Source organism: Suncus etruscus, chromosome 3 (genome assembly GCF_024139225.1).
Source record: "Suncus etruscus isolate mSunEtr1 chromosome 3, mSunEtr1.pri.cur, whole genome shotgun sequence".
NCBI classification, from domain to species: domain Eukaryota; kingdom Metazoa; phylum Chordata; class Mammalia; order Eulipotyphla; family Soricidae; genus Suncus; species Suncus etruscus.
The window spans coordinates 138,333,341-138,345,297 of NC_064850.1; the positions used below are offsets into that span (position 1 = coordinate 138,333,341).

Sequence of the window (11,957 nt, forward strand, 5' to 3'; positions counted from 1 at the left end):
ATTAGAGTCTCCCTGTGCTATGCACCAAGGCCAATTGAGAGGTATAGTTTAATGGGGTCCCTCTTTTGAACTGAACTACTGAGTCCTTAGGCTCAATTTTGTATGGTACCCCTTCGGACTTACTTTCCTGATAATGATGAAGTTGTTGACTCTGCTCTGAGATTCTATTTTGTAAGCTTGTCTAGTTTTTTTGGCGACAGTGGTAAAATCTGGGTTTAAGATTTTGAGTTGCCATGTAGTTATTTTAAAACTTGGGTCTTTGACACTGTTGACCCTGACAAATCATCCAAAATCAGTTTTTATATTTGATTTTATGGAAATAAAAAAATTTGATAGATTTTATTTTCTGTGTTTGTCTTAAATTTCTTCTATTTTCTAACATAGATGATTTAAAATGACCACTTTTTGGTGTTTTATTCTAACTATTAGTAGGATTTTTTTTCTGGTTATCTGATGTGTGTTTGTACCACTACAAATTTCTCTGTGAAAGAAAGTTGTTTTCTTTTGATTTTGTTTTTTTATTTATATTTATATTTTTTATTTACAATGCATGATCATTAAAACTACATCTCTAAACCCTTTCTACGAAGATGGCGCCGAAGGCCAAGAAGGAAGCTCCTGCACCTCCCAAAGCTGAAGCCAAAGCTAAAGCTTTGAAGGCTAAGAAAGCCGTCCTGAAAGGTGTTCACAGCCACAAAAAGAAGAAGATCCGAACATCACCCACCTTCCGAAGACCCAAAACTCTGAGGCTGCGAAGGCAACCCAAATATCCTCGGAAGAGCGCCCCTAGGAGAAACAAGCTTGACCATTATGCCATCATCAAATTCCCTCTGACCACTGAGTCGGCCATGAAGAAGATAGAAGATAACAACACACTCGTGTTCATTGTGGATGTCAAAGCCAACAAACACCAGATTAAACAGGCTGTGAAGAAGCTCTATGACATTGATGTGGCCAAGGTCAACACCCTGATTAGACCTGATGGAGAGAAGAAAGCATATGTTCGGCTGGCTCCTGACTATGATGCTTTGGATGTTGCCAATAAGATTGGGATCATCTGGGGCCGGGCGGTGGCGCTAAAGGTAAGGTGCCTGCCTTGCCTGCGCTAACCTTGGACGGACCGCAGTTCGATCCCCCGGTGTCCCATATGGTCCCCCAAGCCAGGAGCAACTTCTGAGCACATAGCCAGGAGTAACCCCTGAGCGTTACTGGGTGTGGCCCAAAAACCAAAAAAAAAAAAAAAAAAAGATTGGGATCATCTAAACAGTCCAGCTGGCTAATCCAAAATACAAATTATTCCCCCCACAAAAAAAAAAAACTACATCTCTAAGTATTTTGACTCTGATTTTGGTTTTTGAGCCATATCCAGTCACACTGTAATTCCTGGTTATTCCTGATTCTGCGCTCAGAAATTGCTCCTGGCTTGAGGGACCATATGGAATGCCAGGAATCGAACCGAATTCTGTCCTGGATCAGCCGCATGTCTTGTTACATTTTGGGACCACACCTAGTGATACTCAGAGATTACTCCTTCCTCTGCACCCAGGGATCACTCCTGGTAAGATTCAGGAGATTATATGGTATACTGAAGATCAAACCCAGATCAGCTACATGCAATATAAGCAACTTAATTGTGCTATCATTCTAAAACCCAAGACATTTAATTCCTTTTTGTTCTAAAGTTTTCTGACAGGGGCCAAAGAGATAGTATAATGGATAAGGCACTTATCTGGTACAGAGCTGACACAGATTCCTTGTACCCTGTATGGACCCAAGCCACAAAAGGAGTGATCTTGGGGCCGGGTGGTGGCGCTAGAGGTAAGGTGTCTGCCTTGCCTTCACTAGCCTTGGACGGACCGCGGTTCAATCCCCCGGTGTCCCATAAGATCCCCCACGCCAGGAGCGACTTCTGAGCGCATAGCCAGGAGTAACCTCTGAGTGTCACCGGGTGTGGCCCAAAAACCAAAAAAAAAAAAAAAAGAAGTGATCTTTAAGCACAGAGACAGGAGTAATCCTTAAGCACTGCTTGGTGTGGCCCAAAACAAACAAAAAAAGGTGGGGTGGGGAAGAAATCCCATGCTAACTTTCTTGGTGGCCTTAGCCACAAGGGCAGTGACAGGATTTAAATCAAAGACAATGTTCTCATGCCAAAGGTGTGTCAGTGGTGAGCCCATGTTTCAGAGTGATACCTGGGCCCCAGCTTCAGTTCCATGGGGGTGGACAGGACCAGGAATATAGAAGAGGCCCTGCCATGGATTCATGGGTTCTTCCCTCTGTTTAGCCTTATGGAGCACCCAGTCCTTCCCAGCAGTCTCTGGGGCAGGCAGACGCCTTACCACTTGCGCCACCGCGCCGGCCCCAAGGACTGAATATTTAATTTCCAAAGACCTAAATGAGGAAGAAGAGGAAGAGGAAGAAATGCCAGAGGATGTTACATCTGGAGGAACTGTGAATGTGGAAGAATCAAGTCAAGGATCTACTTCAAGTGACTTACTGAAAACCCAATCACAAAGTTCATAGAAGAAATTTGTTCCACACTGTAATTGTCATCTATGGACCCCCCTTCCTTTAATACATACTTCTTCACAATTAATGACTTATGTACCAAAATGCATATGTTATTATTACATATTGCCAAGAATTAAGTAAGTTTAGAAACTACAGTGAACATGCCTAATTGATACATATATTCTTGTGCCTAGTACTACTTTACCACAAACGCGGTATAATGTCATCAGTCCAAAACCATATTACTTTTATAAGAATACTGGTTAATTTGTATAAGATACTATATAGCTTTTTATGCTTAACGGATAAAAAATAACTTTTGAGGGCTGGAGAGATAGCGTGGAGGTAGGGCATCTACTTTGCATGCAAAAGATGGTGGTTTGAATCCCAGCATCCCATATGGTCTTCTGAGCCTGCCAGGAGTGATTTCTGAGCATAGAGTCAGGAGTAACCTCTGAGCGCTGCCGGGTGTGACCTAAAAAACCATAATAATAATAATAATAATAATAATAATAATAATAATAAATAACAACAACTTTTGAGATGGGCGATGGATCTAATTTATTTTCTTCTAGATATGATATCTCTTTTCAAGGTTTTTAAATCAATATTTTAGAACAACAGTATATAGGCTGATAAATGTGCAGTCTGAAAACTAGTTAACATGATATAGCTTTAACTTGATTTGTTTACTTGAAAAAGAGTATCAGAGTCACTATAGCCTTTTCTACCCTACTACCTTTAACTTTTCTGTTTGTTTACAAAGAAAGAATTGACCTTTTCTCATCAGAACATTTCCCACAAATATATCTCTCAGACCTCACAAAGTAATTTTTATTAATTTTAAAGAGATTTTTTTCCTTTGTATTAAATCACCTTGAGATAGTTACAGAGTTGCTGATAGTTTAGTTTCAGTCATACAATGTTCTAACACCCAGCCCCTCACCAGTGTTCATTTCCTGCCACTAATTTCTCTAGTTACACTCCAGTCACCACCCTCCCATCCCCAGTCTGCCTCTATGGGTAGACACTGTTCTTTTCTCTCTCCACTGTGGGATTACTGGGTCCTACCCTGCTCAGTATTTGCTCTCCACCCTAAAATATGATCTGATGATTGGATTACTAGGTCCTACCCTACTCAGTAGTCGTTCTCCACCCGGTCCTACCCTACTCAGTAGTCGTTCTCCACCCGTTCGTTCTTGCTAATAAAAAGCATGGATTTCAGGAAGATAATGCATTCATTCCCTGGTCTTTCTTCACTGACCTTCCTGTCTCTTAGGAGCAGACGGTTTGTGTGTTGGGATTCCCAGTCTGCATGTTGGAATTCTGGAACCGGTTCTTGCCTCCTTTCACTGTATAGATTATTTCCTGCATCAACGTTTGCTTCCAGACCCGCATCTCTCCAGGTCCTGGTTTTGGAGCTTGAGGTTTCATTCACAGATGGCACCTGGAACAAGGACTCAGACAAAGATTGGTGAGATATTAATTTCCTGGTCTCCAGATTTCACCGGCCTGGGTTTTAACTATTTGGTTCAAAGTGGTAATAATGGCTTGGTTTTTTGACTGAAGGACCTGGCTTTTTCTCATACAAATTGCATTGGTGGTGGTTCTCCTTGTTTGTTTCAGTGTTATGTAGCGTGAGATGCAAAAAATGTGGTCTGAATACTCTAACTTCACATTAGAAGTTTTTGAAGTGCTTTCTAATGTTTCTAAAAGGCCCATAAAGCCAGAAATTAGAAAAGCATTCCTAGTGACCACACCTGAGCAAGCCAGAAGACCTGATGTTGGTGTTCCGCAACCCCTGACTGGCACTAAGCCACAAGAGCCTCCAGTTGTTTCACCCAATGGAACTGGCTTACAAAGAGAATCAAATGATAATAAAATGGCCCAATCAGAAGCTGAATCAGAAGGTGGTTCTCTAAGACAGTGTTTTTCAACCTTTTTGTGCAAAGGCTCACTTTTTTCATGAAAAAGAAAATCACGAGTCACACCACCATTAGGAAATACTAAAAAAATTTAACTCTGTGCCTATATTGACTATATTATAGATAAAGTAATTCTCTTGACTAGGAATCAAATAAACACAAATAAATTATTTTATAGTTACTTTATTATGAAACAATCTAATGATTGGTCTATTTGTGAGCTGAAGCCGCTCACAAATTGGAATTTTTCCCACAGCACACGAGACAATATCTCACTAGTGTGCCATAGCACACTAGTGTGCCGAAGCACAGTGGTTGAAAAACGCTGCTCTTAAGATTTTCAATCACCCCCCCCCCTCCACCACAGCTCTTTAGAGAATGTGGAATGAACCCTCATCCCCCACAATGACTAGTTATTAGATAAATTGGTACTAACACAAAATCAAACAAATTCCCCCTCCCCATCAGGAAAAAAATCAAACTTTAACTTATGAGGGTTTAAATATGGATTACCTCAATTTAGAAAGCTTGCTCAGAGTATGGTCCTCTTTCTCCATTTTGTGTTGAATTTCTTGGTTCCTGGAGTGGTGGCAGGTGTTCAACCCACTTGGACTTCAACACTGTATTAAAAAATGTGTTTGATCAGTTACCCTTCCTCTCAACTTCCTGGGTATCTCACCTGGAGAAGGAGACCCTCCCATTGCTGGGAGGGGTCTAGTGGGTAATTTAAGGGGTTGCCTTAGGGGTGAGAGAGAGATTCAGCAACAGAAGTCTCAGCAGGAGGATGCAGGATAGAGAGATGAGAGACAGTTGGGTGCAGATAAGCTGTTTGGCTTAGAAGCCACACATGGCAGTTAGGGCCTAAATAAAGCTTCATGTCTCCTGAAATCTAATTGCTGTGAATAATTTCCTCACTGTTATCCTGAACCCTCAGATACGCTTGCCTAAAGGGGCATCAGGCACCAGGCCGACTCCATGTACCACCAAGAACTATATAATTAATATTTAATTCAACTAATACAACAGAGCACATTTCAATATTTACAGTGGAAAATGTGATGTCAAAAGGCTCTAAGAGTAAATTAATAGCCTAGATTACTCTGAAATAATAGTTGCAGGAGTCAAGTTGTCTTATAAGATTATGATAGGAGAAAGGGAATTCACAGAAGTAAATAAGCAGGCAAGACTACTTACTTTGTGCTGTTATAAGACTTGTCAGGGAACTTACTTGGAAAGCTTGGTAAAATTGACTCAGAAACTAAGTACAAGGATAGTTATACAAAGATTTTTCAGGGAGCTACAGAGCCATATGCAGATTTTCTGGGGAAATTGACAGAGGTAATTAGAAGGCAGATTAGAGATGTGGAAGTTCTAAAACTCCTGAGAAAAACCTTAGCCTTTGATTATGCCAATGAATATTGTCAGTCAATTATTGTCAATTAGGTAGAAAGAAGATGTCATGGGATTTCTACCTGCTTATAGAAATGCTGGGACTTACAACTATCCCCCTCCACCACCACCCCCATAGGAACTATGGGAATGATCTCCCCCTAAACCTGCTGCCTCTTTTTTAATAACATATGCTATTCAAATGCAAACTCTGGGGAAACAGGTCAGTGGCTTCTACCCAAGGAAATAACCTGGTCTTTGTCCGAGGGGTGGGAATGGATTTTATTGGTTAAGAGACTCATTCAATTTCTTACTAGCTAATAATCTTTCAATATTCTTATCAGATGGGAATCTATGTAATAAAATAAGAGAACTTAGGAGAAATGTATTAATTCTTAGTCTCCAAAAACCTCCCAAGGATAATCCAACGTATTTGGAATATTTGAACAGATCTATCACTATCAAAGAAATTGAAATGAAAAATAATTAAAATTAAAATTAAAAATTAAATAAAGAGAAATTGAAATGGTAACCAGAAGTCTTCCAAAAAACAAGTTCAGGCCCAGATGGTTTCCCTACTGAATTCTTTCAAACCTTTAAAGAGGAACTACTGCCAGTTCTTTTCAGGCTCTTCCAAGAAATTGAAGAAACAGAAACATCCTCAACAATTTGCTTTTAAAAGTGCTAGCTATTTAGTAAAGTGAGGGGGGGAGTTTGTTTTATTGGTTACTGTTTGTTTTGTTTTGTGTTTTTTTGGGGGGCCACACCTGTATGACGCTCAGGAGTTATTCCTGGCTCTCAGAAATCGCCCCTGGCTTAGGGGACCATATGGGATGCCAGGAAATCGAACTGAGGTCAGTCCTAGGTTAGCACTTGCAAAGCAGACACCTTACTTCTAGAGCCACCTCTCCGGCCCTTACTGGTTGCTTTTAATTGAACTTACTTGAGAAAGCACCACCCAGTGGTGTTCACGGGTTGTTACTCCTGACTCTGTGCTCAGGGATCACTCCTGGTAGGGAGGGCTCAGGGGACCATATGGAATATCAGCAATTGAACCTAGGTTGGCTGAATGTGAGGTAAAAGACTTACTCACTGTACTATCTTTCCAGCCACAAATCTAAGAAGTTTTGAGGGATCTTGTTTAATTTTGAAAGGAGATAAAATATAAGTTTTGACAAAATCAATAGGAGAATTTTCCCATATAAAGTAAGGTTGCTTTTATGAGCAAAATGATCAGCATCTCCCAAATCATTTGATCATTTCCTGAATCAAGTCTAGAACTTCTAAAAATGGAGCAAATAAAAAATGTCAAAGTTTATGGGTCCCTTGCCATGAATGATTGCTGAGTACAGTTGGGTGTGGTCCCCAAATCCCCAAATAAAGATGTCAAAGTTACATTCAATTTTCTGGGATGACTATTTTTTTTCTTTTGCTGAGTTTTTTTTTAAACTTTTTTCTTTATTTAAACATCTTGATTACAAATATGATTGTGATTAGGTTTCAGTCATTAAAGAACAACCCCCTTCACCAGTGCAACATTCCCACCACTAATGTCCCAAATCTCCCTCCATCCCACCCCACCCCCACCTGTACTCTAGACAGGCTTTCCAGTTCTCTCATTCATTCACATGATTATGGTAGTTCTCAGTGCAGTTATTTCTATAACTGCACTCAACACTCTTTGTGGTGAGCTTCATGGAGTGAGCTGGAAGTTCCAGCCCTCCTCTCATTGTCTCTGAGGATTGTTGCAAAAATGACTTTTATTTTTCTTAAAACCCATAGATGAGTGACACTATTCTGCGTCTCTCTCTCTCCCTCTGCCTTATTTCACTCAGCATAATAGGTTCCATGTACATCCATGTATAGGAAAATTTCATGACTTCATCTCTCCTGACAGCTGCATAATATTCCATTGTGTATATGTACCACAGTTTCTTTAGCCATTCGTCTGTTGAAGGGCATCTTGGTTGTTTCCAGAGCCTGGCTATTGTGAATAGTGCTGCAGTAAATATAGGTGTGAGGAAGGGGTTTTTGTATTGTATTCTTGTATTCCTAGGGTATATCCCTAGGAGTGGAATAGTTGGGTCGAATGGGAGCTCAATTTCCAGTTCTTGGAGGAATCTCCATATCGCCTTTCATAGAGGTTGGACTAGATGGCATTCCCACTAGCAGTGGATAAGAGTTCCTTTCTCTCCACATCCCCGCCAGCACTGATTGTTCTCATTCTTTGTGATGTGCGCCAATCTCTGGGGTGTGAGATGGTATCTCATTGTTGTTTTGATTGGCATCTCCCTGATGATTAGTGATGAGGAGCATTTTTTCATGTGCCTTTTGGCCATTTGTATTTCTTTTTTATCAAAGTGTCTGTTCATTTCTTCTCCCCATTTTTTGATGGGATTAGATGTTTTTTTTCTTGTAAAGTTCTGTCAGTGCCCTGTATATTTTGGATATTAGCTCCTTATCTGATGGGTGTTGGGTGAATAGTTTCTCCCACATGGTGGGTGGCTCTTGTATCCTGGGCACTATTTCTTTTGAGGTGCAGAAGCTTCTCAGCTTAATGTATTCCCATCTGTTTATCTCTGCTTCCACTTGTTTGGAAAGTGCAGTTTCCTCCTTGAACATGCCTTTAGTCTCAATGCCATGGAGTTTTACCTACATGTTGTTCTGTATACCTTATGGTATTAGGTCTGATATCAAGGTCTTTAATCCATTTTGATTTTACCTTCGTACATAATGTTAATTGAACTATGTTCACTTTTTTGCAAGTGGCTAACCAGTTCTGCCAGCACCACTTGTTGAAGAGGTTTTCCCTGCTCTACTTAGGATTTCTTGCTCCTTTGTCAAAAATTAGGTGTTTGTATGTCTGGGGAACATTGTCTGAGAACTCAAGCCTATTCCACTGATTTGAGGGTCTATCTTTATTCCAATACTATGCAGTTTTGATAACTATTTCTTTGTATTACAGTTTAAAGTTGGAGAAAGTAATGCCTCCCATTTTCCTTTTTCTTAGGAGTGATTTAGCTATTCAAGGGTGTTTATTGTTCCAGATGAACTTCAAAAGTGTTTGATCCACTTCTTTGAAGAATGTCATGGGTATCTTTAGAGGGCTCACATTAAATCTGTACAATGCTTTGGGGAGTATTGCCATTTTAATGTTGTTAATCCTGCCAATCCATGAGCAGGGTATGTGTTTCCATTTTCGTGTGTCCTCTCTTATTTCTTGGAGACAGTACAGTAAGACACTTGTCCTATAACTGACTTAGGTTCAATCCCAAATGGTCCCCTAGCCTCCATTAGGAGTGATCCCAGAGTGCAGAACCAGTAATAAACCCTAGGGCTATCAGATGTGGCCCCCATCCCCCACCCTAAGTGTTTTTTTTTGTTTTTTTTTTTTGGGGGGGGGTCACACCCGGCAGTGCTCAGGGGTTATTCCTGGCTCCAGGCTCAGAAATTGCTCCTGGCAGGCACTGGGTACCATATGGGGCGCGGGGATTCGAACCGATGACCTCCTGCATGAAAGGCAAACAAACGCCTTACCTCCATGCTATCTCTCCGCCCCCCCCCCTTTTTTTAGACTAGAATCTTTTCAGATATCTACTATTTTCATCTGTTCACATTCCTTGAGTACTTTTTCCATTGCCTGATCATTTGTCTTAAGCTTCTTTTCCAATTTCTTCTGCTGTGTTGAGTTTTTCTGCATCTCATCTTCCAGCACACCAATTCTGTCCTCAGCTGCTGTTACCCTGCTGGAGAGGCCATCCACTGAGTTTTTCAGTTGAGCTACAGTGTTTTTCAGATCTGTTATTTCAGTTTGGAGTTTTCTAATTTCTGTCTTTGTGTTCTGTTCAGATCGATCTACGCTTTCTTTGAGTTCTACAAACATCTTCCATATTTCTAAACTCCTTATCCGAGAGATTAATCAGATGGTTGAAAAAAAATTTTTTTTGGGCCACACCCGGTAACGCTCAGGGGTTACTCCTGGCTATGTGCTCAGAAGTTGCTCCTGGCTTGGGGGACCATATGGGAAACCGGGGGATCCAACCGCAGTCCGTCTAAGGCTAGTGCAGGCAAGGCAGGCACCTTACCTTTAGCGCCACCGCCCGGCCCAGATGGTTGAAATTTTTTAGGTCATCTGAGCTATCGTCTTCATTCTCTATGCATGGTGTTTGCCTGCGAGGTTTCCCCATTGTCACACTTGTAGTGTGATTTTTTTTTTCTGCGTGTTGTGGTGGGGTTCGTTGGTTAAAAAGAGCACACGGCCGCAAAGGAAAGCGTAGTGGCCATGCTCTTCTGGAGCCTCTGGAAGAGCTAGTTTTCTGGGCCCTTTTCAGCCCACTTCCAAGAGGTTCAGGAGACAGGTCAGTGTAAAAACACGCACAGGCAACACTCACAGTTTCTCACAGTCGGGAACCACTGGGCAGGCGTAGATTTTCCCAGCCTCGACTATTTTTATTATTGCTGTCGAGTTCTAAAATTATTTTCCCTTTTGAGAGAAAGAAATCTCAACATGATGCTTTTCTAAGAATCCTTTATCTAATAAGTTAAAAGTGGCAGAGGAACTAAGAAAAAGGATAGCATTTCTAAAAGGACCTTGCCTAAATAACCAGTCTCAAATGGCAATTCTTTTAGGTGATGTCTCTTTTTTTTGATGAACATTGTAAACATGATAATTTGCAAAATTAAACCTAGACACAACTCTCATTCTGTTCTCGTCTTTTTTTTTTTTAAATCTAGACAAAGGCCTTGATTTATCCCATTGAGAAATAGAATTGGGGGCCGGTGAGGTGGCGCTAGAGGTAAGGTGTTTGCCTTGCAAGTGCTAGCCAAGGAAGGACCGTGGTTAGATCCCCCGGTGTCCCATATGGTCCCCACAAGCCAGGGGCAATTTCTGACTGCTTAGCCAGGAGTAACCCCTGAGCATCAAACGGGTGTGGCCGGAAAAAAAAAAGAAATAGAATTGGGGGCTGGAGTGATGATACAGTGGGAAGGACCCCTTTCTTGCAGAATACAGACCTAGATTAGATCCTTGGCAACCCATTTGGTTCCTGAGCACTACCCAGAACAATTCCTGAGGGCAGAGCCAGGAATAACCCCTTAGCCCCGCCCAAACCAAACAAAACATAGAATTAAATCAAGTTTCCTAAGTAGATATCTGAAAAAAGATTCTAGTCTAAAAAAAAAAACTTAGGGTGGGGGATGGGGGCCACATCTGATAGCCCTAGGGTTTATTACTGGTTCTGCACTCTGGGATCACTCCTAATGGAGACTAGGGGACCATTTGGGATTGAACCTAAGTCAGTTATAGGGCAAGTGTCTTACTGTACTGTCTCATTGGCCCCTAAGATTTTTTTTTGAAAACTATGTAGCTATAAACAAGTTACTCAAACTTTTGTGTGCCAGCATGAATTTTGTTCCAGTAAGCTTAGTAAACACTGCTGTAATTGTTTTGTAGAATTTCTTAAGTTTTCCTATCCTCTTGCCAAAAGTTAAAGATGTTTATTTAAATCATTCACAGGATTTTACTATCTAGCAAATTTCAAATATTTATCTTGACCCTCACCAAAAAAAGAAAAAAGCTGTGGACTCACTAGTATAGATATGAAAACCCAGGTTGGTAATTTTTAATAACCATGTTGAATTCTTTAGCAAACTGGTGAGGGCTCTCAATTACACTAGGAAAGTCTAAATATGGATCAACATTTAGTCATGCTTCAAAATATGAGACTTGATATTTTTTGCATTCTGAGTTTTGTATGTGTCTGCGTGTGTTGATGGTGATGGTGGTTTTGTTTTGTTTTGCTTTGTTGAATTTTGGGATCTTTTCAGACTGCGTTAAGCCTGGGACTGCAGATAAAAGCCCATTGTCAGGGCATCATCAACTTTCTGGCCTTCTAGTTCAACAATTTACGAATCAGGCAGCAGACAATCCAGCTGATTTAAAGGAAATTGAAGGGAACCAGATAGGCAGCGGGCAGGGCATTTGTCTTGCATGAGATTGTTCCAGGTTTGATCTCTTGCATCCCATATGGTCTTCCAAGCCTGCCAGGACTGATCCTTGAGCAGAGCTAGGAGTAAGCCAAACAAAAAGAAACTGAGGAACTATACAAAATCAGACTTTTATTAGCACAAAGAAAC

General features: G+C 40.9%; 1 protein-coding gene across 1 annotated transcript; it reads left to right on the top strand.

Annotated features, from left to right (window-relative positions):
• Positions 1 to 579: 579 nt before the first annotated feature.
• LOC126004478 (60S ribosomal protein L23a-like) lies at positions 580 to 4,768 on the top strand. Its single transcript, XM_049770899.1, has 3 exons — positions 580 to 1,070; positions 3,915 to 3,982; positions 4,690 to 4,768. The coding sequence occupies exons 1-3, from the start codon at positions 591 to 593 to the stop codon at positions 4,766 to 4,768; spliced, it is 627 nt and encodes a 208-aa protein (XP_049626856.1). The 5' UTR covers positions 580 to 590.
• The last annotated feature ends 7,189 nt before the right edge of the window (positions 4,769 to 11,957 follow it).